This window comes from Vigna radiata, chromosome 3 (genome assembly GCF_000741045.1).
Source record: "Vigna radiata var. radiata cultivar VC1973A chromosome 3, Vradiata_ver6, whole genome shotgun sequence".
Classification (NCBI taxonomy): Eukaryota; Viridiplantae; Streptophyta; class Magnoliopsida; order Fabales; family Fabaceae; genus Vigna; species Vigna radiata.
The window spans coordinates 3,149,559-3,176,160 of record NC_028353.1 but is presented as its reverse complement, the minus strand read 5'-3'; the positions used below and the strand labels follow the sequence as shown (position 1 = coordinate 3,176,160).

Sequence of the window (26,602 nt, the reverse complement as noted above, 5' to 3'; positions counted from 1 at the left end):
AAGAGGTGTCAAAACAACCTTCAAATTCAATAAGTGTGGTAGGTTTCTTAAACCTAATAAACCTACTCAATTAAATTCTCATGTATTTCATCTTTTACAGATTGGGTCATCTAATATGAAACTTTTCGATTTATTAATTAATATGTTGCATAGTAAAGGAAAGTTTTATTAGATGAGTGCATATAAATTTATTAATTTTTTCATTCTGAATTATTGAATAGGATTAGATCAATTGTTCATGAAGAGAAGTTAATGACCTACCTTTCAAAGGACATGCTAATTAATAGTCATTAACTTTTAAGATTGCTATTAGTTTTGTTTTATTACTATACCATTTTTTTGTTCCTTTTAATCAATATTTTCAGTTTCATATCAATTAATAGTGATCAAGTCATCTAAAAAATAGTTTGATAACATCATACTAGTTAATGTGTAATAAAAAATACTTAGAAAAAAAGTTACACTAATTATATCATTAGATTTTTAGATAAAGAGACAAACTATTAGTTGGAACATCATTGGTGGATGGATGTTTTTATTTAGTGATAAAAGAAAAAAAATGTTAATAGACAATAATACTTTATTTTAAAGTTAAGAGATGTAAAAAGATAGTAAAAATTTTATTTTTATTTATTTGTAAAGGATTAAAAAAATAAAAGAAATTTGAGGATATTGGGAAAAAGGATGAAGAAGAAGAAAAGATGAAGGGTCTACCATGAAGTTGGGAAAGATGCCTCATGAGAGCACTAAAATCAAATGGGGTCAAAGAATGTAGCTCTTTATGTTAAAAGGAATACATCAGATAAAGTCATAAAGTAATTTGATGTGTATTGACTAAACAGTGTTTAATTATATAATTAATTATTATTTAAATCCATAAAATTTGTTCATGTTGGACAAACCAGAAAACAGGTCATCAATCATGAAATTGAAATAGTGAGAAAACTAATTAAAGGACAACCAAATTAAGGAAAGGTAGATAATCTTGTATTGTCAAATGTCAATAACACATTGGTTGGCAATGTCAACAAACTTTTTGCTCCCATTTCTATTACTTTTTAGGTCCATCTATCTTCTTAAAATTAATTTCAATGAAAATAGTGTATGACCTTAGAACTATATATATATATATATATATATATATATATATATATATATATATATATATATATATATATATATATATATATATATATATAAAACATATATATTAAATTTTAATTATACGGAAAGATTTGTCAAACCAATTAACCAAATTACCTTAAGGAAATGTAGTAGAAAAAAAATACTATACTTTTTTGAAGTAAAATTCTCCTACTAATATATATATATATATATATATATATATATATATATATATATATCTTTTTTTTTCTGTCCTCTTATGATTATGCTTACAGAGGAAGCACATGATCATGTGAAAGTGTTAAGTTTGACTTGGAACAAGAAATCACGAGATAATTGCAGTAAAGTAATTTGGAATTAAAAGAAAAGTAAGTGAGAAAGTAGCAAGAAGTCACGTGAGACTCGCTTACTACCTTGGTTTTATTATTTGGATTTTTTTTTTTTTAAGTTTTATCCCCTTTTTTAATTTAAATAATTTTTTTAAAAAAAATTAACATAAATAAAGAATAACTTGTCACAAGTTAAAATTGACCTTTTGACATAAGTAATACGGGCATGAGTAAGAATGACAAATATGCCTTGTTCATGTACCAAAATCGTCATCCAAAATTTGATTGGTTAAAAATATTACACTGAAAATTAAATTAAGATCATCCAACAACAGAGTGATTTTAAAAAACTATTACAATAATGAAAAAAAAAACAATTTAACTTTTTCCTTATTCATTTATTTTTCATAATTGTGAAGATAATTAATTGAAAAAGGTAATAAAAACTATGTTTTTATAATTAAGAAATATTACTATTTTAAATAGTGTGATTTTTAAGTTTGATTTAACAAATTATTTTAATTTGATAAGAAGTAAAAAAATGAAAAAGAGTAATTTTATCTAAAAAATCAAAATTAAAATATATACTTGTAAAATGTAAATTATATAAATAAAATTAATTTTAATTTTATTATATATAAGATAAGTGTGTATTTAATTTATATATATATATATATATATATATATATATTAATATTTTTTATTTTTAAATATAGTTAATATTTTATAAAATGGATCCACTATAAATATAATGTCTAATTCGACTTAAACTCATTTAAATTAGAGAAACAAAGTATAACATCCTAAAAAAAAGTTCCATAGACCAAGATCTACGTCTATTTGATAACATCATTAATTAATATAAATTTTTTTTATGGAGCAAAAGTGCAGGACAAAGATTCTTAACCAAAAGATGAAATATTTATCAACTTATTTATTACATTGCAGTTCAATATTAACATAATTCATATAATTAATTTACATACCCATGTTAATTCAATACTTTCAATTGCATTCAAATCCTCTTACATGTTTAATAGAAACTATGTAAATATTTTAAAAAATAGTTTTAGACTGATAATAGGTTAAATAATTATATTCAATTATTTTATTAATAAAAAAACTTAATTATAAATATAATTTTTATTTACCACCTTTTTACAAACATTTTCTTAAACATTCCTATGACATGCGTGCAACATATCTCTCTCATCGTGGTTAGACGGCAATCATGAATACTAATTATAGTAAGAAATTAATATATAGCGTGAAAGGTATCTCTAATGATATACAATGTTTGTTATAATAATACTTATTTATAATATTAATATTTATAGAGTTTGGTGGGTCAGCATTGTTGGCTCTTTGAAATATATATTTGGAGAATTCGACATTAACTAATTAACAAATATAATATAAGCAAAAGATTACTACACCTCTTTTATTCAAAATTTAAACACAATGAATTTATAATAGTTTTATATATCATTAAACTTTCTCATTTCATATAGTATATGAGCATTATTGGTGCTTGGTGGGTTTAGGATTGCACAAATTATTTGAAACACATATAAAAGAAAAACTTAATGAGATACTAATATTTAAAAACCATCAATTTTAATAACTGGATTTGGTTTTTCAGTTATTGTGAAACAAATCAAACTAATTGTTAATTCACTAACATAACAATTAAAAAAAATTAAAATTAGATCAAAGAAATAGATGTTATAATATAACAAAACAAAGTTTGCGAATATCCTTGAAAAAATAAATTTCTAAAATAGTGTGTGTAACAGTTCTATTTTTTTTAAAGCATCCACGTAATAATTATACGTCATATTATAACTTAGTAATATCAATAATGAGTTAAATATAGTTTTAGTTTCTTAAGTGAAATAGTCTTTTTTTTGGACCTAATTTAGTCTTCAATTTTATAAATATTTAAATTTAGTTCTTTTAATTAAATTTTGTTAGGTTTATTTAATGTTTTAAACACCTTTTATGATAGTATTTAATTTGTTTATACTGTTTGATATATTTTCATTTCAAAAAAGCAACATATAATATATTTCAAAACTCCTTGTTCACTGTCGTGTTCCGGTTTCATATCTATAAACATCATCTGCTCTTATATATGTTTTCGTATTTTAAATACGATTAATACACAAAATTGAAAGGGTAAACTAATTATTACAAAAACAAATTCCAATTTGAAAATCCTATACTTTTCACAAAATGTTGTCAAAATAAATCCTTAAGATGTATAAAATGAAAAACCCCTTAACTAGGTCTAAGCATCAAACTAAAAAGTATAATACTTAGACTTACTTTTTTGGAAGACTAATGTATTAAATGGACGGGTGAAACTCTCTATCTATCTTCCTTCTTTATAACTTTTTATCATGTGTAACTCATACATTTCATCTAGTACTAAGAGGGTTAACTACACTAGTTGCCTAAGTATGATCTTCTTTCATATCATAACATCTCTCAAGTGAAGACTCATTCAACTTTTGCTCCCTAGTTATCTTTCTCTATGTGAGTTAGACACTAGTAGAATAAGGATAATCCCACATAGAAATCTCCTTCAATACACTTGGACTTACCTTAGATTAGCATTTCTTCTTAAAAATAACTAATTTGACAATATGAACACACCAAATCTTCATAGTTATTCATACACACCATGAAGCATAACTCAACATAATCATAAACATAATTTGTGATATACAAGAAACTATTTAGTAACATATAAATCATTTCTAATAAAAAGAATTTCACAACGTTCTAACAATCACATAAACCTACTACTTTCTTAAAAAAAATAAATATCATACCACATCCAATACTACATTATTCAACACATTCTCTCAACTCTACTCTTCACACACCATAAAGACTAACACTTTAAGCATGTCTCTAATTAAGTTATCAATCAAACATATTATATAAAAACATCAAATACATTCCATTCTTCAAACACCAATAATAACTTCACTATAACATCATCATCAAGGTCACTCTCATTCGTCACTTTTCTTATAGGTCAATTGTTCTTTAATGCCTTCATATAATGTTAGAATGTCAATATTTCTTACATAACTAATTTATCAATATTTCTTTCATAACTAATTTATTTGTTTCAACAATTTTCCACCACCACATATTTATACTTTCATAGTTTAAATTAAACACATTTACTCAAATTTTCATAGTTTATTTAATGTGATGTTCATAACTTATTTTTTTATTATCCAAAATTCATTTACTATCCTATTAAACACACCAAAAATTTTATAAATCAAATACAAAATAATAATAATCCATGTACTAAAATCGATGAATCAATATCTTATCACTATTAATTAGAATTTTTCAATAGTGTGATGTTTTAAAAAATTTAAAAACGTTTCAAAATTTTGATTAAAATCTACACAAAATTTGTAGGAAAATTCTATGAATAAACATTAAAAATTATAATTAGAAAAATAAAATTGATTTCTCATTATAAAAAAAAAAAAAAAAACTTTTCCTGTAAAAAAATTTAAGCATGAATGAATATTTTGTTGATGACAAGGAAGTCAGCTTTAAGAGAGCACTAACTCAGCAGATCATGTGGATTGTGCCATTTTTGCTTTCTTCCAAATAGCAACAATGGCCTACACTGTCCATAACTCTTACCTCATGCAGAATAATGCAAATAAAATATGTTTTTTTTATTATTATTTATTTGGTTTTTCATTATTATATATATTTCATCAGAAGATATTTAAGTTAAAATGTAAGTATACTTTTAGATTAAAGGATAAATCATTATAAGTTTATTTTTTCCTTTTTGTGTTATGTATGTGATATTTACTGTTGTGATGTGAACAGAAACATTGAGAAAAGAGAAATGAGTTTCTTGAAGTGCTTTTATCCTTATTATGCATTTCTTTTATCAGTAAATTAATTAAGCAAAACGGGAGAATACTTTATTCATTCGGTAATATTTTATGCCTTTCTCGTTGAGACAGCATCAAACTTTCCAACTATAAGACCCTTTGCACCACTACATATCAAACTATAAAAGCATTCTTCAGTTTTCCCTCATTAAATATTATAAACAACCACTTACCTGGAACTCTTTTATATTTTTAATTTAATTTATCTTTACTTATATATTAAATTTATATTTATGTCATTTAATTTATTTTTTATTATTTATTATTTTTTATTAATTACGTTACTTAATTGATTTCACTCATATTTTTATTTAATTTATTTTTTATTACGGATTGATCTCATATATTAATTTATATTTTTGTTAGTTTATTTGCTTGTGATATATTAATTCATATCTAACCACTACAAGAATGAGTATTAACTACCGTAAAATAGCGCTGGCAAAAACATGTTATTAAAGTCTGTGAAGCCAACCCTAAAATAATACAAAATAAAATATAAAAAATAGAATGGGCTAAGTTCATTCTAACTTGATGTAAAGTAATGAAAAAAAAAATGAATGTACCAAGTCAATGATAAAAAAGTATTTTTTTTATTAATATAAACATGTGTTTAGGTCACTCTAAGTAAGAAAAATAAATAAAAAAAATAAATACATTAATGTGTGGGTTTAGCTAACATTAAGCAGTAGAAATAAATAAAAAATAAAGAATTAAATATGTTTTTGGTGTTTGAATAATATTTTTAGATTTTATCAAATGCTCTCATCCAACAAACAAGAAGTCATCCAATAAAAAAAGTCAGATTGTGACTTTCACCCAACGAAACAAAAGAAATTAGTTTGTTAATCTTGCCTAATAGACTAAGTTGGCTCAACAAGATCTTGTCTGCAGCTTTGTGTGTTTATGTGTTTGAACTACCATATTAAAAAAGAAAAGAAAGATTAGTAGATTCAAGTACAAAAGAAAAGAAAAAAAAAAATAAAGACCCAGAAAGAAAAAAGAAAATTGAAGAGTTTAATACAACTATTTTGTTACACTATTTGTTTATAATTTGTTTGATTGTTGTTTTGCATTGAGTCTTGTTCTTAAAGTTTTTATGTTATTTCAATTGACTATATTCGGTAGTCCTATTTTTTTCTAGGTTTATTATTTTGTCTAGAGTTTTGTTTATCTTTAATATTTTGAATCAAGATTTAAATTTCTTAACACTTCTCACATTGATTATCACTCTTTACTTAAGATAATAAAGTTCTTTACTAAGCACTAAAGGGAATTTGAGTGGAAAAGACAAGAGAGTACTTTCGAAAAAGTGCCTATAAATATGATACACAAGTAAACTTTTTTAGTGAAACACTGAGAAGAGTTATAAGGTCCTAAATCTATTCGTGCTATTTTGTACTAACCTTTCTTGCAAGATATGGCTTATTCACCAAATAGTGATCCTCGTGTACTAACCTTTCTTGCAAGATATGGCTTATTCACCAAATAGTGATCCTCGTTCACCTAAGACTGCAATAATTATGGTTGCACTTGAAAAACTCAACTTACAAATGCTCAAATGCAACAGAACACTTCAGTGTAGTTTGAAAGGCTCCAAAGGACTAATGAAGATGTTAATGTGAGATTGGAGGAAGTAGAGAGAAGGATAGAAAGACGTGATGATTCAACTCATTCCTATTATCATGATGAAGAGAAGCATGGTTATAGACCAAGAAGAGGCAGAGATCATGAGGAGATGGGAAACCATACCCCTAAGAGAGATAAGATGTTAAGGAAGATTAAAATTCCTAAGTTTAATGAAGCTAATGATTTAGGAGCCTATCTTGCATGGGAGATGAAGTTTGACCAGATCTTCAACTCCTATGATTATAAAGAGGACGATAATGTACTTATGGGAGCTTTGGAGTTTGAAGGCTGTGGTATAAATTGGTGAAATCAAATCATCATGGACATGGTTAGGAGGAGAAGTAAGCCTTACAGGAGAGATTTGAGTTTCCTTATTACAAAAAGGAGACATTCAACAAGCTACAAAGGCTTACACAAGGAAATAAGAGTGTTGAAGAGTATGTTCAAGGGGTAGAGGTCACATTAATGAAAGTAGAAGTGGGGGAAACGACTTTAACTACAATGGCTAGATTTTATAATTGATTGAATAAAAAGATTCAAAATGTAGTGGAGATGCACCATTACAACACTTTGGAGGATCTCACTCACCAAGCAACTAGGGTGGAACAACAATTCAAAAGAATAAGCTTCTACAAGAAATCATCACTTCAAGGAATGATACACATAAATCTCATAAGGTAGGAACTACTTTTACAGCTACTAAATCTAAAGAGAAGAAGTTTTCAAGTGGTAAAATAACTTCTCAACCTATTACTTCTTCTTCACATTCTAGTTCTATCAAATATTTTAAATATATGGGAAAGAGACATATAACATCTTAATTTCCTTACAAGAGAACTATGATATTTGTTGGAAAATAGGGAGACCATTAGTAAATAATCATCTAGTGAGTCTTTTGATCTATCTAGTAGCGAGGAGGAGGAAAAGAAGTGTGAGATAGCACCTTTGGGGGGAGATCTTTTAATGGTTAGAAGGTTGATGGGAAATGTAAGTAGGGAGGAGGATAAGACCCTAAGAAAAAGTACAAATGTAGCAAGTATAAGGTTGGTGGAGAAGCTTGGGTTGGAGACATCTATACACCTTAATCCTTGTGCCTTGCAATACCCAAGTGGGGATGGAGAGTTAATGGTGAATAAGCAAGTGAGTATCGTTTTCATTATAGGTAAGTATGTAGATGAGGTGATGTGTGATGTGATACCTATAGAGGCGAGTCATTTGTTGTTGGGGAAGCCTTGACAATATGATAGAAAGATGACGCATGATAGCTTAACCAACCAGTATTCTTTTTTGTTTAAAGAGAAAAAGGTGTCATGAACACCTTTATCACTTAAAGAGGTTTCTTTTTACCTAGAGATGTTCATGGGAACCAAATGAAAATGAGAGTTAAAAGAAAGCGAGAAAAGAAGAAAGAGAAAAAACAAAAGTGGGAGAGAAAACCCAAGAAAAAAGGTGAGTAAAGTTGAAAAGTAAGAGAGTGGTAAAAGTCTTTTCTTAAAAGAAAAAGAGGTCAAAAGAGAGTTGATGACAAAAAAATCCCTATATTAGTTTATGTCTAACAATATTTTGCGTTTTTCTCTGAGTTTCTTTGTTTATGTTAGAGATGAATCAAATGTATAATTGAAAAATCTGGTGGAAAAAATTATTGGCAATAAATAAAAAACTAACCCTTTTTATTTTTAGCTTAATAACACCAAAAAGCAAGAACTTCTTCTCCCTAGCTACTACATAACTTTTTCTAAAGCAATGGACAAAAAACCACATGAAAAAAAAATACAACAATGAAAGCTTTGCACTTGCTTCCTTGAGTATTTGTACTCTCTATGTATGTGATACTTAATGTTCTGATGTGAACACAGACATTGAGCATATCTCAAGAAAAGCGAGATTACTTTCTTCAACTGCTTTTATCCTTATGCATTTCTTTATCAGTAATTAAGCAAAACGGGGGAATACTTTATTCCTCTAAAAGAATTGACAGCACGAAACTTTCCAACTATAAGACCCCTTGGCCTTGTCCAGATGAAACAATAACATCGTTGTTGAGTTTTCCTTCATTAAATATTATAAAACAACCCAATCTTGTCCCTTTTTTTCTCATACATGTCAACTTCACCTTCAACAAATGTTCAACCACAGGTTAACTCTACATTGAACATTCCTCCTGACCCAGGAAACAGCTCCCAAAACCCTTTAACAGGTTCTACTAATTTCTCCTCAAATAGCCATGCCATTACAAATCCACAAAATCATAATCTAAACCAAACAAGAATCACTTTTAGACATGTATTGCGTTACTATTGGAGGGGTGTTAATCATAACATTGCTTATCCAACCCCACCCCAGATATGGTTAGCACAAAATGTATATCCCCTGGTGACCCCAATGCGTGTACTTTGTTTCATAGTCAGTCTAATAAGCTTCATGTTAGCATGTTGCTTCTTCATGGAAACCGAGCTTTACAAAACACATGTTAGTGGTGGCCATAACCATGCAAGTCTTGTGGTTTTTTCTGTGATTGTGGTGCACTTTCTCTTTGTGTTTTTTCTTCTCTTCTTCAGCTTCTTCACTTCAGCATACGAGAGGTTCAAGAACTACTTCTTCCTCAAGTCTATAGGAGAGTTCATAGTTATGCGGGTCATGTCCCTTCTGATTTCGGGAATTGAACAGAAACACCAAGATGGGTCTTCTGACGTAGCTGAATGGCTTACATGTGTTTTTCTCACCATTGATTCACTCTGCATAATCATTTTGTTGAAGCCTGGCCATAACTACTCTCTGCTTGATGCCATGTTGACATTAACATTGCATTTGGGCTTGGAGGGAGAAGGAATGTTTGCCTTTTCTGCGGATGCTTTTGTCTTTGTGATGATGACCATCAAGAATTTTCTATGGCTGCACATTGCCAATATGCATGGTAGCGATCAAGAACAACTTCAACTGGTTTGGTATGATTCACATCAAATTGATCATTTCTCTTCAGTGTGAAAGCAGGAGCAAGCCTAGCACCAAATAGCAGAGTTAAGAAGGCTATTGTCCAGTTAAAACTGATAACGATTGCAGAATGAAATGTTAATTGGGGTTAGAAAAAAACAGAAACAGTGTAGTATTCTATGTTAGCTGTATCTTTAATGACATGTATTGATACACATTCTTTCGTAACACATCTGTATTATTTATTGAAATTTATTGAAAATTAGATAAAAAAAAAATTATATAGGTATGAGTCTTTGTTTAATGACTGCATTCATAATTATGTAATTCTTTTTATAAAATTTAACTGGCAATAAAGTGTTCCTAAAACTTCTCATATGTGCTTTACGAGAGTGTAAACATCAAGTGATGTACCCACAACACCTTTGAAAAGAAAAGAGAGATAGGAAAAAAATTAAGTAACGAGTATGATATGTGATGGGAAATGAAAGAGAGATACAATAAAGATGTCAATATTAAGCTGTGTAAATAATTAGAAAATAAATAACTTTGACTCGTATACATATACTCCATAAGGTTTTACGTTACACCTTAACATATAATAATCAGTTTACAATCTCTGAAACTGATTGTTTTAGGAAATTTCTGAAATGAAAAGTAAAAGTATAATTATTAATTACAAGGTCATCAATATAATAAAAAACCAAAAATACTAAAAAATATTGAACATATTTATAGAGAAATTTAGTGTTCAACATTTTGTTTTTTAACTTTTAATTTTAGAATAGTGTCTTTAATACTGAATCTCAACATTACAAGTTGAGTTAAGGTGGGAGACGTCGTTAACCTGCTTAAGGTTATATAATTGAAGGCAATGAATATAAAATTTTCCATTTTACACTTTTCGAATTATGCAAACTGGAAATCAAAGTCTGGAAAACTTCAGGATTGAACTATCCAAAAAAAATCATCGAGTTTTAAAGTATAGAATAAAAATAGATTAAGATTACATAATTTAGAAATAATTTCTTTTAATACTTTTAGTACATAATTCAAAAGTGAATCCAGAAATTAAAAGTGATTAATCTATAATTACATAATCTGAAAACCATAATGGTTTCTAGATAATACAAATCTAAAAAGTTATTTTTACTTCCAAATTACACAATCTAAATCTAAATCGTTTTTACTTTTAGATTATTCTAGAAAGGACGAAATGAAAATTTTAATATTTTCAGAGTACTGCTGGACAAAAAGTATGAAGGTGTCGAAAGAATTTGCATAAATTGAATGAGAATATCAGCCTTTTTTTTCTAGCTTTAGGCATACTTAATAAGCCATTCCTACCGTGCCAGTTACATAAAATATGTTTTGGTGCTTTCTCCACGTGTCACATTCATCATCTAACATGTGTTTTCACTTTATACGTCATTTAATTTATTTAGAATACTGAAATTAAATCCATTTTTATGAAAAGAAATAAAAAAAAATTATAAATAAAATAAAAGATGAGTATCGCTGTATTAAAAATAATGTGAAGGTAAGTGTCATTTCTAAATACTCGAAGATGTAGACTTATTTAAAAATTATACAGTGTTAATGATGAATGATAACCTCATGTAAGTGCAGTTTTTCTATAGAAGAAACTGAAGAAAGTTAATAAAAGTAGAAGTATATATACATCTGAAAAGTTAATAAGAGAAAACTGAATAAAGAATAAATAAAAGAGATAAACAAAAGTTGAAAAGCTGGTTTGACAATTTTAATAAGAGCTTTAATATTATACATAAGTAGATAGATGCAAATGATGATTGAAATGTTAATTTATATCGTAATTAGCTCTAATTTAAAAAATAGAAGATGTGGCCATGCACGTTACCCGATTCTATTCTCGAATTAGTCCTCTCCTTGGGAAAAGTATAGCTTGGTAATCACATTCTAGACTTTGCTGCTAAATCTTTGGGATTTGAATTTTTACAAAACTTGGAAAATGGAGTCACAAAAGAAGCACCTGCATCTCCTTTTCGACTAGTATCAAGTATTCATTATTCCTTTCCTTCAGATGTTGATTTAGATTATACTTCCCTTCCCGGTTAGGATTACGGTATAAGATGCTGGTTGCTCTACAACCATAATAAAAACCCACAATAAAGACGTCATTCAACACACATCACTTCCTGAGCATGAGCCATACACGCACCTTGGTAACACATCTAAGTGAATCCAACTCAACCCATTTCGTATGCCACGTTCAAACCCACGCAATGATGGTTTTCTGCAAACCATATCCAACTCAACCCAAGATCATGTCAGTAATGATCCAACTTTTCACTAAAAGGGAATGGGTCAAATGTGTTAGGAATGGGTGGCTCTGGCAATTTTTAGTCCATTACCATATTTTGGCGGCTAATTCCAAGTATGGTAATGTCTCCGGAACTAAAGATCTAGTCATCCTCTGATGACCCCAATGCGCATATTTGAATTCTTCTGTAGTTTGTTGGGCTATTCTGGAGCTTTCATGGAAACCGAGCTTTAAATATCAATTATCAGCTCATCTGCCAGTCATTGTAACAAGCAGAATCAGAGACCCCGCTTCTATGATGCCAGAGTCTATCTTGGAACAACTATGGTATATCCTAGTTTTCTGCCATCAATTGTCTATTAAGCCCCCCAGTTTATTTCGAATGGTACAGATATTGGATATGAGTTTTGACAGATCATCATCCCATCAAGTATGTACCTGGTGCAATATACACAAGAAACCAATTCCCCTGTTCCTTCCTTCATGAAGTTGATCGTGTTTTTTTCCTTTTTTACAAATCACGAATACGGTATCTTATGTGATAGACTAGTACCAAGAATATGAGCTTTTAGGACTAAGTTGATTTTGACTTACGTTCATCATCATTTTCTTTCATTTTTTTCTTCTCTCCAAAATAGTATGTTTAACTGTCATGGAAAAACATCTACATGCAAAAGTAATTAACTTACACTCTTACAAGTTATATATAACTCTTTTCCTCCCTCCCTCTCTTTCATATATATATATATATATATATATATATATATATATATATATATATATATATATTCACTTCTCCCAATACCCTTTCCTTAAAAACTTGTTTGACACTCTGTAAATGCAATGACTTCGTCTCTTACTTAAGCAATAAGTTAGAAGTCTGCCCAGCACCTCAACTTTGGGAAGATTGAAATATATTCAGAAGGCATGTACAATTAGAATGAGTAGAGATTTGAAAAAATTATATATATACCTGAGGAAGTCGCATGTCAAAAATGGTCTGCAGTCCCCTCTCATGTCTTAACCTATGCTCCACATTCATATTAATTTTGATGAGTAAAATTTGCATTTTCCTTTCCTATTTTTCAAGTGTATGCATTTGTGAAGTGTTGAAAGAAAGCAAGAGGAATAAATAGTTAGAACACATTATTAGTCAAATCAACTTAGTCCTAGAAGCCCATATTCTCAAAATCTAAATTCTTCTATGTGAAATCCAAGCTTCATGAAGAAATTGAAAAACAATGAAGATTCTTCAGTTTCACTATCAACTCTGCATCATATATTTTCTTCAACACAGTTTTAATTTCATGTATACCTCAAAATGAGACGAACTGCAACATTAGTAGGCACCGCCCGTGAATCCAGATTCCTCTTCATTTCATTAGCTTATCACTGCAAATGGGAATGTAAATTGTTTATTTGTTACGATTATCAGTGAGATTTCTTTTGCCATAAATGTTAATGCAATTTCTAATTACCATCCACAGCATTAGTTGGTAACGGAAGTGGAATGGTCCATGATTATTAATACTCTCTCTTTCGAATGAGGATGGAAATTAATCTCTTTCTACATTAAGTGCAAAAGCTTAATTTGGCAAAACGTGGTCATCCATTTATTTGATGTTTGCACATGATATAACTTCAACATAATTTATAGCTTCCTATAACCGTTATGTGTCATTTTCAATATAATTAATACTTGTTTTGAACCACTCTTGTGTTTTACAAAATGTAGCTCATTAAGAAATCGTTGATTTTGGTCTGAGAGCAATGTGAAACTCCAAAACTATATCGTGTAAAATTATAGGCCACCGTACGAACGCATCAACAACACACAAGAAAACTAAAATCAATTTACCAAACATGCACTCACAAATGAAGATAGAAATTCAATTCCACCCCCGCCTTTTTCCTTTCTATATTCTATCGCTTTCCAAATGCTAAAGAATAATGACATAGCGTGACTTCCAAATAATACACACACTCTCTTATCTTGAGTTCAAATGTCAGTATGCAGATATCAGCTAATAGTTTATGACCTTGATAACGAGGCATTCAACTATCAACTAGATTGTAATGCAGCGTAATGAATATTCACACCATAGTATCAAATATCTTAGAGCCTTGGAAATTGAGAAATACCAGCAAGACACTTCTAATACATTCTTTTGAATTTTATCAGTTGAAATTTATTAAAAATCTCAAAAGTTTTATGAGTTTCCCATCTTAACGATTTTTTTCATAATAACTTCTACCTTCTTTTTACCAAACATCAACAACTAGCACAATAAACCAAGTTTGCTTGGTTGAATTGACCTATTGACATCTATAACCATTTCTTAAAAAACAAAAAAAAAAAAATGTACTCACCACATAAAACCACTAACCTAAATGCTATGATTACAGGCAACCTCAACAGAGAGAAAGAAAACCACTAACTAACCTTGAACAGAACCCTCCTTCTTTTCCTTTCCCTCGGTCTTCTTCTTCAACAACTTTGGCCTGGGCTTCACGGGCTTCAAGAACCCAGCCTGCAACCTCACCATCTCCCTCAAAACCCCAACCAGCTTCTCTTCAATCTCGGGCCCATTGGGCTCGAGCACGCGCAAGGCCCGAGCCACAGCCTCCATTGTGCTAACGCACCCGGCGAAAGGCTCCTTCCGCAAAATCAATTCGGAGTCATAGATGCTTCCGCCGCCAACACTCTCATCCACGTCCAGACAAACCCTAGTGGCGAACTCGGAGAGGAAATCCTCGCTGGCGCGCACCATCTCGCGAGCGTGCTGCCACGTGGCGTCGAAAGCAATGAGGACGAGGTCGGCGGAGGGGTGCACGGCGGAGATGTGGAGGGCGGGGGTTGTGGAGGAGGCGGAGGAGGGGAAGAGGTAGAGGGCGGGGGGAGAGCGGTCGAGGATTGGGGAGAGGCCGCGACGGAGGCGGCGGGAGGTGACGGAGGATGCGCGGAGGAGGGATTTGTTGAGGATTGGTGTGGTGGAGAGCTTGTGGCGAGCCTCGTGAGGGTGTTGCACGATGAGGATGCGAGTGGCGGTTTGAATAGGAGGAAATGGAAGCGCGTGGCAGAGACAGACGCGCGTGGGGCGGTCGCAGTTGGAGCAGATGGAGCGACGCTGAGGCTCCGGTGAAAGAACGTCTTCTGCTTCCGGTTCCATACAATGGAACATTACAACACTTGCTGTTTCTCCATCTACACACTGCTCAAAACACAGAATGTAAAAATTACAACTTTAAAAAATAATTAATTTGAGAAAAGACTTTAAGAACATTTCAGTGTAAGATAACTAGTTCTTTTAGGTTTCAACGCCCTCTTTGTATCCAATTTACATCAACTTTAAGATTTTATGTAATTTTTATATGTACTAAACTAGTTTATTATAAGTGATTCTCTGTTTATTTGTTAATCTTTCTATATACTTTTTTTATGAGAATTTTGTATATTTTATTATACTATTGAGTTTTTTTAGTAAATTAGAATTTATTTTTAATATAGTTTAATCTCCAAATTTCCAAATTTTAAAAATAAACAAAATAATCATCTTAATATAAATGTGTTATAGTTTTTTTACATGTTAAATTTAATTTTTGAATTATTTATACAATTTAACACACATTTTAATTTAAAAGTTAATTTAAAATAATTTTTTCACACGTAAAAAAATTAATATTATTAAATTAAAAAGATTATATTAATTTATTTTTAAAATTTGAGAATATAAATTTATCAAAATTTGAAAAGGAAATAAATTTTAATTTCACGTCTAAATTTAAAAACTATAAACATATTTATATATACACTATATAGACATTTTGCAATGCTTCAAAATATTTTCTGTACATTATATAATCATTGGAATATGTATATATTATTATTTTCTAATATTAATTAACTTTAATATTTTTGACAAATGTGTAAAGCTTGAACAATGAACAATTGAGATACAAAGGTTTCTTTAAATCATCTTTAATTGGCATACTATCAGTAGATCTTATGTTTAGTTTTAATTTCTCTTGCATAGTTTTAATTCATGGTTATACAAAATCTCTGGTCCCACCAACTAGTTTGTGAAGTTGTTTATACTGAGAACTAAATTTAAGTGTGACAAATTGCATGTGCATGCAGGACGTAGTTCTGACAAAGTTTTCAATTGGTCTGAGCGATTATCTGAACTAATTCATGGTAAGAACTTCCAGAGATATCATATGCCTTTATTTCTTTTCTTTTCATAATCCTTTCAAGATCCAATGTCCTCTCTCCCAACATTCTTTGAGGTTTATGTGTCATGATGTTGCAACAAACACACTACATACAAATACTGTGAGAACCTTGACTCCATACATATAGCTTGCACTAAATAAACCTTCCTTTTTGAAAACTTGTTAACATTTGGGAGATCTTATTGATGAGATGCATTATAGAAATCAACATCTAAACACAATTACTTCAGTGGGAATTCAATGGATATATACTCTTAGAACATACTTATTGATGGAATGTGCAAAGGGAAAACTTGAGAAGGCACAAAAGATCTTTTAATCAAAGGCTATCCTTTAAATTTACGTAATTATAGTTTATGATCAATGGACTTTGTAAGAAGGATTTGCTTGATCAGACATTGACCTTATGGTCCAAAATGAAAGACAATGGGTATTGTCTAATGCAGTAACTTTTAAAATAATGATTAGAGCTCTTTGAAAAGGATGAGACTAATAAGACAGAGACATTTTTTCTTGAAATGATCTCTAGAATCTTGTTGGAATCATAAAAGTTGAAACCTCGTTTATTAGAGTTGTGTGAGCTCTCTGCAACTCATCTATTCATTTTGCATATTGGATGTAGAGTTTATATCATATATAAATAATATTTTGTACCCTGCATTTTGATGCTTTAGAACTTCCATTTTCTTTAACATTGCATTTTTATTGTAGAATTTGTGTAGCTGATTGGCAAAGGGGTTAAAATCAACGATTTCATTGTCTGTCGAGACCAAAACGGTGACCTCCCTGCCTACATCTAAAACACTACCAGCTTTTTGTTTCAAGTTCATTTTACTTCTACAGGTTTTCTACCATATAATAACATCGTTGAGAAAATGTACTACCATAATGTGTTACCTTATTGATATTGGTATAACTTATTATACAATGTTTTCATAATTAAAACTGTTTCTTACGCATATTAAAAAATCAGTTTTATAAGTCATTGGTGAAGGGAATAGGTTGTTTTATTCTCATACTACAAAGGTATTGTCATTTGGAATATGTAAAATTTATGATTAAAAACTACGAACACAAGTGAGAGGAAATAGAGTAATCATTAGATCATAGATGGGTATATCAGGGTAGAAGTTTGCCTACTGATGCTAAAGAATTTCCAGAAAATAATTAGTCTCCAATCAGCATTAGCTAGAATATTTTTGGCTTCAAATCACAATGTAACAAATACTGTAAGAGAAAAAAAATTGGTAGTGCTGAAGATTTAGATCTATGAAACTCCAGAACATGATGTATCTCCTCTTTGGATCATACGGAACCGTACTCATTTTTTTATAGTGCAGAGCCATATTACTTTTGGAATTAACAAGTAACCAACGGGAATGTCATAACCAGGGAAGAAAAGAGAAGAAAAGAAGCAGACACGCAAAGATAAATTCTCATTAATTTGAAAAGTTTGTGTTAAAAGCAGAAACAGTAAACAAACTATTATACCCTTTTTAAAAGATAACTGCTGAGAGGTCCCCTCAAGCTGGGAGTAAAAATCAAACATTCCCATCTTTGGAACTCATATTATGAAACATGGAAGGAGGAAGAGGTTTAGTAAAACGTACAAAACTGAGTGCCTAAAACTGTTTGATGAAATATGTCAGTGAAAATTGAACGTGAAAACAGTGGTATAATGGATGATTAAACGTAACCAAGTAAAACTAAGAATGTAAAGAAGTAAACATTACATACACATGGATTTGGCGGAGGAATAAAAAAATCAATGAATAAAAATAATGAAAATGAAAAAACGGTATGAGCTGCGTCGGCTATCTCAGTGAAATGAAGTTCTGAATAGAACATATTGAAATTAGAATGCAAAGAAAGTGCAATTACAATAAATTAGAAACAACAATTGAAATAAACTAAAACTAAAATTGCCAAAGCTGTGAAATGAGTGCAGAATTGAAATCAAACCTCTGTTTCGATCATCTGTCTAAAGCTAAAGAATGTATCAATTTGAAATTCAGATGTGCAGAACTGAAAATTGCTTGAATCAGAAACAGTGCTGGAACACTAAAAATGCAAGGCTGAAATCAGAGTTAACTATATGAAATTTGCATAAATATGAAATGTAAAACAGTGGGTTAGTTTGAAGCAATAAAGCATGAAATTGAATTGTAAAGAAACTAAAACAGCATTCAAAGATGAAGAACAGATTTAGAACTTAATTCCAATAGCAAAAGCAGTAAAGAAATTGAATCAAACCAAACAACGAAAGTAAAAGAGATTAGAGAAGAATACAAATCTGAAATGCCAAACGAAATTTGGAGCCAATGGACAGAAATTAAATTGTGCAGATCTTGAAAGAAAACAAAAACTAAAGCTGCTTCTCCCTCTAAAACTAAACTAACTAATACTAATTGTAAAAAAAAAAACGTTAAAACTGTCCAGAAAATAAGCCTTATATAGGCTGACACAAATATTTGAAAATTGGAAAACAGTTTGCAACAGGTAAGAAATCAATGATTACACTTGGTTCAACTAAACTACCACTAATTAATCCTACAAGTACTTCAATTAGCAGGTGAGCAGGTAAATTGATTCTTCAAGCTCCTTTATTCAGCTCTAATCCAACAGGTCAGAGCAGGTTACATTGCTTGAACTCAAAGTGTTTCTTTCTCTTTGACTTGGCAGCAGCAAGTTGCCTGTGTATTGATTCAGTAGGTTTCTATTAAGTTTTCAATTGGCAACAAGTCAAGCAATGTACAAGGTGTTCTTCAATGATTACAAGTTTATTCAGCTCCACAGCTGCTGTCAACATCTGAATTTGACTCCAAAGATTCTTCATGGCTGCACCTCTTCCTTCTTTTCTTTTTTTTTTTTCTAAAAATCTTAAAATCAAGCAAGTATAAAATTCTAACAAAAGTCTAACTAAGAATGCCAAATTAACAAAGATTTAGAAAAACTACAATTTATTGAAGAAAAACCTAATCTGTCCTAAAATAAAGAAATAAAAGCAAAAGAAATCCCAAGAAAGTACAGTTAGTCTAGAAAAATATGAACAAATGGAGACTTATCATTAACATTTCTGGAAACTTTTATACTGTGACAAGCTATCCTTTAGTGTTCTTTATGTCCCAAAAAAATACTAGGGCTAGCTATAGGATCAAGTTTCTTTCTCTGAGTTTTTATGTTATTTATATAGCAAAGACATTCAAACACCTTAATATTAACAATATCACTTAGCTTGTCATATAACTTCTCAAAAGGCGAGATACTATCAAGGAAAGGTGTAGGAATATAGTTTATCAAGAAAACAGCATGAATAACAACAAAGCTCCAGAATTAATAAGAAAGATTAGCTTGAAAAAGCAAATCTAATAAGATTTAGAATATGTTGGTGTTTCTGTTCAACAAGAGCATTTTGTTTTGACGTTTCAATAGAAGTAGTTTGATATATAATACCTTTAGAACCAAGTAATCACTCGTCTTAAATTCCAAATCATTATTAGTTCTAAAACACTTAACAATTTTCTGAAACTGAGTTTTTTCATACTCAATAAAATTGATCAAACAAGGTAAAACCAGTATGATCACCAACAAGAGTAAAAAAAATATCAGTATCCATTTATAGAAATGCTAGAACATGGTCGGTAAATATCCACATGTATGAGATCAAAACAATTTCTAGCATGAAAATTACTAGCAGAGAAAGAAAGTCTTCTGTTTAGCAAGATGGCATGTATTATTAAAAATAAAATCTTTGCTAGTATGAATAAAATAATATTTGCATTTCATTATGTTCAATCTCCCAGTAGATAGCTTTTCTGATCCTACATGCCAAAGATCAATATTGTGTTAACATTTCTCTGTTTAACAGCAGCAATATTTAAGTAGCAAGACTGATTATTTTGTAAACAAAGAGCATATTATTGGATTTCACTGATTTATCAATGGCCCCTCATTTCACTAGATTGAAGCTTATTTAAATAATAGAAAACTTGTAATGAGTTACATCAAAATATCAATGAAGTAATATAGTATGATAATACGCTTCTTTACTGATGTTATTATGTGGTAGATAACCTCTAGAAGTAAAATGAACTTGAAACTTTTGCCCAACAATTTCCCCACCACATGATCAATAGCTGTGCATTATCTATTATCATGGGGATTGGAGTTGTCCCAAGTAAATCCACTGTTTTTCTTCCTCGTCCCCCAAACTTATTTCCTTGCACACTTAAACTATATTTCTTTATGATAATGTGATTTCTACAATAATGAAAGCCGTAAAGAAAAAACATATTTGGGCTCTGATGAACGTGAATGAGGAATATCAAACGGTTAAAAATAAAAAAGCCATCAAGATTTTAGACATAGTGAGGGATGTCACCATTTTGGTATAGAAAGACAATGAAATCATTCATTTCAACCCCTATGTTAAACAAATTCTACAATAAAAATGCAATGTCAAAGAAAACAGAAGTTCTATAGCAATCAAAAATGCAAGGTACAAAATAAAAAAAATAAAAAAAAATTATATCAACTCCACGTCCAATATGCGGCATGGAAAGTAAGTTGCAAGAAGATAATACGCTAGTAAATGATGTTTTACCTTTTATATTACAACAAGCCTCTAGACACCATCTCACAAAGAAATGCCTCTGCCTTATCAATCTCATCCTTTTCAAATAGAGCCCTACTCATTATTTTGAAAGTTATTACATTAGGCAAGCAACCATTGTCTTCCATTTTGGACCATAAGGTCAATGCCTCATCAAGAAAACCCTTTTTACAAAGACCATTGATCATAGTATTATAACTACATACATCTAAAGGGTAGCCTTTAATTAAAAGATCTTTAAAGATCTCTTGTGCCTTCTCAAGTTTTCCCCCTTTGCACATTCCATCAAGAAGTATGTTCCAAGTGTATTTATTAGGCTGAATTCCATTTTCCATCATTGTGTTGTATAATTCAAATGCCTTGTCTAGATTATAGCTTTTGCATAAAGCATCTAACAAACAATTGTAAGTGATTGTGTTTGGTTGTTGATTTCTATTATGCATATCATCTATAAGATCCCAAACATAAGTTATTCTTCCATATTTGCAAAATCCATCAATAAGAGTAGTGTAAGTTACTGTATCAGGAACCATATTCTTCTGTTGTATTTCCTGAAAAAGATTTATAGCCTCATCCATCCTATCGTTCTTTATGAGTCCATTTATCATTATAGTGTAGCTACGAACGTTAGGACTCACTCTCATCTGGGTCATTGCATTGAATAATTGTTTTGCATTCTTCACTTGGTTAACTAAGCAATACCCATTCATTAAAGCATTAAAGCTAAAATGATTAGGTTTCACATAAGCTTTCACCATCACACCCAACACATTTTTGGCTTCTCTTAGCTTTCCTTGCTTACATAATGCATCAATCAATATATTATAGGTATAAACATTTGGCATGATGCTATTTGATAGCATTTCATTGATGAAACCAAAAGCTTCTTCTAACTGATTCACTAAGCAAAAGCCATAAACTAGAGTATTATAGGTAACAACATCAGGAGAAATTCCATTGACAACCATTTCAGAATATAAATCATAAGCTTCTTTTGTATATTTATCTTTGAATAAACCGTCAATAATTATATTGTAAGTTACTCTTGATCGACCTTCAATCATTCTGAACAATTTGATGGCAGCTTTAGTTTCTCCTATTTTGCACAATCCATTCATCAGAGTCGCGTAAGCAAATTCGTCAAGCCGAAATCCTAGTGTTACTATTTTGTCGTGAAGGATGAGTGCTTTTTCGACCTCACCCTTATCACAGAGACCTCTGATGAGCGTAGTTAAAGTTATGACATCTGGATGATAACCCCGTTTGAGAGTCTTGGCAAATACAGAGAAAGCGAAGGCCAATTGGTCTAAGTGAAAGAAACAATTCATGAGGAGGCTGAGATTAGCAAGGTTACAGAGAATTCCCTTGAACTCCATTTGCTTAATGAGAGAGACAGCAGTAGTATAACGCTTCATCTTCACAAGCAATCCCAAAATCTTTCCAAATTCGAAAATGGGAGGAACGTGGCGCATATGAAGCAAGCTATTGAATCGTGAGATGGCTTCGTCGTGTAAGCAGGTTTGGGAACGAGAGCTAGCACAGAAGTGTGAAGTGAGGATTGGAAGAAAAGGAGGAAGCTTGGTATGGGTAGGAAAAAGTGAAAACCTTAAACTTTTGGAGAGCCACATCTTTCCTGCAAACAACAATAGTATTCACAGCTCTGGAAACCCTAAACCCAACAATACTATGAAATTCTTCATTTTAGATTTTCATTTTAAGAAGCACATCTGGTAAGTTTTCAGCTTTTCTATATTTTAAAAAACTTAAATTGTTTTTAGAGAATTTATAATTTTTAAGACATTTAAATATATTTATTTAAATTAATCTTATTCTCTAAATTTTTTAAAAATATCTTTTATTTAAATTAATCTCATTCTCTATTTTTTTAAATGTCTTTTATTTAAATTAATCTTATTCACTAAATTTTTTTAAAATGTCTTAAAAGATTATAAATGTCTTAAAAATTATAAAGTTCTCTAAATACAAATTAAGCTTAAAAAATTATAAATGTCTTAAAAATTATAAAGTTGTCTAAATACAAGTTAAGCTTTTAAAATGAAGAAAACCTCAAAACTTTAGATACAAGATGTGCTTTTTAAAATGAAAACCTAAAATAAAAAGTCACTAAATCTATCTCCTATTTTTGTCTTTATTTGTTGCTTTTTCTTGATAACAGTTCAAAACGAGGCTATAAGCTTTTAGCATTTTGTGCTAAAATAGATTTTGCAAGAATATTAATTTATTCTCTTATTACAGTTGCTAAAGCATCTTATATTTTCTTTATGTACGTCCGGCTGTATTGCACAAGAACTAGTTAAATCCATTTCATTAAAAAGTATCAACAGTAACCATTCAAAAATTATAGAATTATGATAATCAAAATCCATAAGATAACTTTTGCAACTAAAGTTAGTCATATTTACATCAATTCAAAAAATATTTTATCCTTAAAATCTCCATGTTCAATGTATCATATTGTTGTGTTTCTCTACATCCACAAGAGAAGAGTTTATCGGTAACGATGTCCATGACTCAAGTTTCTCCTTCAAGTTACATAGGGTATCCTTTACAAAAGAACTTGTACCCTCAAATTCAGCAGCAGCGGCAGCAATATTATTGAATTGTTTGCATAACAGATCAAACCTCTGCACTTGAGGTTCAAAATGCACAACACCATAGCTGGTTTTTATAAAAACATGCTTCCTCACAATATTTTTCCTCCATCTGTCTAAAATATATTTACACGGGACCTCCTTTACTCTCTCTTGTGATAGTACTGCAAGCGAGTGCCTACAAAGTATACCTCTAAACTCAAACAAGCCACAGTTGCATTTTATATCACAATCTTCCCTGTTATATATGACTTCGACCACGGACTCCTTAGGCTTATCCTCTGTTATCATATCCTCTATCACATTGTAGCGACAAATAGAACCATCTTCACAAGCAACAAAGACGTTACAATCAGCCTTTCCAACAAATTCACGTTGAACCTCCAGAAACTTTGCATGAGTGTAAGCATATTGAAACTGCCTCTCAATTGGAGATTTGGTAACACAAGTCTGACTATTACTGGATGAATGTATGTCAGCTATATACTCCTTCTCAGCCTTATACTGCAAGGCATTATTGTACTGATCAACAAATTGCTTCAAAGTTGTTTGTTGGTTTATAAATCCGTCAAAAATTTCATGCCTACTTTCACTTTGCGGATTAGTATACATTCCAGCCCAAAAACCACCTCTTACAAAGGAAGGAGCCCAGCGATGTCGGTGAAGGAACAATTCCTTCAACCATTTATTGTCTTTGAGATCAAAATCCTCCACAATCTTCTTCCATTTTCCCTCAAATTCATCTGTTGTTGGTGTGTCATAGACAACATTATGCATACGATCTCTTAAGGACTTGCAATTAGCATACTTATGAATTAGTTGGGGAAGCTTTTCCATTATATTTGACAAACACCATCGATGTCGAATGGAGGGGTATACGGTTTCAACTGCTTTCTGCATGGCCATGCAGCAATGATCTGTTACGATTCCTTGTGGGGGTACACCAGACATGCAATGCAACAATGATTTGAACAACCAAGCAAATGACTCTGAGTCGTCAGATGATAACAACCCACAACCAAACAGTACAGATTGCCCATGATGGTTAACTCCAATGAAAGTTACAAGTGGCACTTTGTAGTGATTGGAAAGGCATGTAGTATCAACTGTCACCACATCACCAAAAGATTCATATGCAGCTCTACTCCTTCCATCGGACCAAAATACATTCTTCGCGCTGAACAAATCATCCAAGTCAATTGCATAGAAGAAGTTTCTATCTTGTTCTTGCATCCTCACCAAATACTTCTGAAGGGCATCACCATCTCCATTTTCTCTAATCCACTGTCTTTCTGTCTGAAGGTAATTTCCGCAATTATTTTGCTCTGACATCTTCTTAACACGCATGTCAATAACTTCTGGATCCAATTTCCTTATACACTTCATCTTAATAGTAATTCTCTGAGAACCCAATTCATGATTATGACCGAGAGTAACTGCACTAATTTGATAGGTTCCATCTTTACGTAAAGTCAAATTTATCCTAGCAGTACAATACTGTTTCTTTGATTCATCAATACCAGTTCTTGATCTCTCGGAACATACAAGTATCAAATATTTAACTTGACCTTCGCCTCCTCTTTTTGAGGTTCTAGTCTTGACGCTGAAGCCCATTTGGTCGGCATATTTTGTGTAATACAATCTTGCCTCAGCTTCTGACCTAAAGATCATTCCAGGTCGTGGCACAGGATAATCATCATCATTTTCATCCAAACTAATGGATCCAATCTTACATTCTTTTGGTAAAAGAGAGATCAAGTGTTCCTCACTCCCACTGGAAATAGTATCTAACGGAGCATCTGAATGACATCGTTCACCCATTTCCTACAGGAAAAGCAACCTAGTCAAAATTCAAAACCAGGAATTTAGGAATGTAAGCATGTAATTAAAATTCATTACATTTCTTACCTGCAAGGTTTTAAGAAACAGACTGAAATTAGTATTTCAGCCACAACCCCTAGGGTTTCAGAGTCACTGCAACTGCAATGATGACCACCGCTCACATTTATCCGTAATTTCCTACAATATCAAAATCTTTATGAAACTGTGACTGGGAATGTGATCACAATTTTTAACCTTGTTTACTTAAATTACACTCAGATCTAGAAAATAACTTCTTAGCAGCAGGATGAGGGCTACAGTACATATAAGTATTTTGCTGCGGAAGCTATTCAAAACACAAATTAACAATTCTACAAGCAAGAATCAAATACAGGATCAGATAAAATAGTTTATAAAAAAAAAAAAAAAACTAAAAAATTTACAGAATTTGCCCTACCAAGACGTGTAAAATTCTTGAAGGGACAAGGAAACTGAAAATTCTTTTGTACAAGAGTAAAAAGAGAGAAGTTCATAAATACCCAAAGCTCAAAATGGTGCTGGTTTGGCCTCTACCCTAATTAATGTTAGTCTTCACTTCCTCTGATACTCTGAAAGCACCGTCTTTTTGTTGGGGGAGAAGGAAAGGGCTTTGACGCACCGTTTCTAAAGTTTTAGGGCTTTTTTTTGTTTTAATCTATTCAGACTTTTTTTTGTTCTTTGTTGGCTTTAGCATATTTAATCTTGGGTATTGATCCCTACACCACCTCCCCAAGTGTACCTCTCTATTAATTTAATTTATTTTAAAAATATTTTATACCTTTCTATTATCCTTAACAATCTTTTTTTTTTTCTCTTTACAGTATTTACATGGTTCATTAATGGAGCATTTACATGACTCATTAATGGAGCATTTACATGACTAATTAATGGACTTAAATTTAAATATATTTTATTAAATAAGTTTGATTCAATCTTATTTTCTTTGTTGAATATATTTTTTTCTTTTCAAATTACTTGATAAATAGTAAAATTTTGTTTTAAATTTCTAGAAAAATGTTTATATA

At 30.8% G+C, this 26,602-nt stretch overlaps 3 protein-coding genes across 11 annotated transcripts; all 3 read right to left on the bottom strand.

Moving 5' to 3' along the window:
• Nucleotides 1-8,852: 8,852 nt before the first annotated feature.
• Nucleotides 8,853-15,626, bottom strand: LOC106757275 (DTW domain-containing protein 2). 7 transcript variants are annotated; one of them, XR_001375508.2, is made up of 4 exons: nucleotides 14,704-15,625; nucleotides 13,576-13,652; nucleotides 13,234-13,285; nucleotides 8,855-10,026 (listed from the first exon to the last, which is right to left on the bottom strand). XR_001375508.2 is itself a non-coding variant. In XM_022779145.1 (3 exons), the coding sequence occupies exons 1-2, from the start codon at nucleotides 15,440-15,442 to the stop codon at nucleotides 13,281-13,283; spliced, it is 744 nt and encodes a 247-aa protein (XP_022634866.1). In that variant the 5' UTR covers nucleotides 15,443-15,626; the 3' UTR covers nucleotides 8,853-10,026; nucleotides 13,234-13,280. The 7 variants fall into 7 exon arrangements, 3 of the variants coding, with proteins under 3 accessions (XP_022634866.1, XP_022634865.1, XP_014495398.1); XR_001375509.2 differs by lacking the exon at nucleotides 8,855-10,026 and adding an exon at nucleotides 11,650-12,513; XM_022779145.1 differs by lacking the exon at nucleotides 13,576-13,652 and having other exon boundaries at nucleotides 8,853-10,026; nucleotides 14,704-15,626.
• A 3,162-nt stretch (nucleotides 15,627-18,788) lies between these two features.
• On the bottom strand, nucleotides 18,789-22,787 carry LOC106756897 (pentatricopeptide repeat-containing protein At1g12300, mitochondrial-like). The gene is made up of 2 exons (XM_014639495.2): nucleotides 19,270-22,787; nucleotides 18,789-19,186 (listed from the first exon to the last, which is right to left on the bottom strand). The coding sequence occupies exon 1, from the start codon at nucleotides 22,731-22,733 to the stop codon at nucleotides 21,105-21,107; it is 1,629 nt and encodes a 542-aa protein (XP_014494981.1). The 5' UTR covers nucleotides 22,734-22,787; the 3' UTR covers nucleotides 18,789-19,186; nucleotides 19,270-21,104.
• Nucleotides 22,788-23,441: 654 nt separating this feature from the next.
• LOC106756748 (protein FAR1-RELATED SEQUENCE 6) lies at nucleotides 23,442-26,305 on the bottom strand. Of its 3 annotated transcripts, none has more exons than XM_014639308.2 (3): nucleotides 25,996-26,305; nucleotides 25,626-25,736; nucleotides 23,442-25,541 (listed from the first exon to the last, which is right to left on the bottom strand). In XM_014639308.2, exon 3 carries the CDS (start codon nucleotides 25,536-25,538, stop codon nucleotides 23,568-23,570), a length of 1,971 nt encoding a protein of 656 aa, XP_014494794.1. In that variant the 5' UTR covers nucleotides 25,539-25,541; nucleotides 25,626-25,736; nucleotides 25,996-26,305; the 3' UTR covers nucleotides 23,442-23,567. The 3 variants fall into 3 exon arrangements, with proteins under 3 accessions (XP_014494794.1, XP_014494793.1, XP_022634862.1); XM_014639307.2 differs by having other exon boundaries at nucleotides 26,078-26,305; XM_022779141.1 differs by having other exon boundaries at nucleotides 25,626-26,305.
• Nucleotides 26,306-26,602: the final 297 nt, after the last annotated feature.

Excerpts from the sequence above, each read along its gene's own strand:
- LOC106756748 (XM_022779141.1), bottom strand. The coding sequence starts at position 25,538 with ATGGGTGAACGATGTCATTCAGATGCTCCGTTAGATACTATTTCCAGT.
- LOC106757275 (XM_014639912.2), bottom strand. The coding sequence starts at position 15,442 with ATGTTCCATTGTATGGAACCGGAAGCAGAAGACGTTCTTTCACCGGAG.
- LOC106756897 (XM_014639495.2), bottom strand. The coding sequence starts at position 22,733 with ATGTGGCTCTCCAAAAGTTTAAGGTTTTCACTTTTTCCTACCCATACC.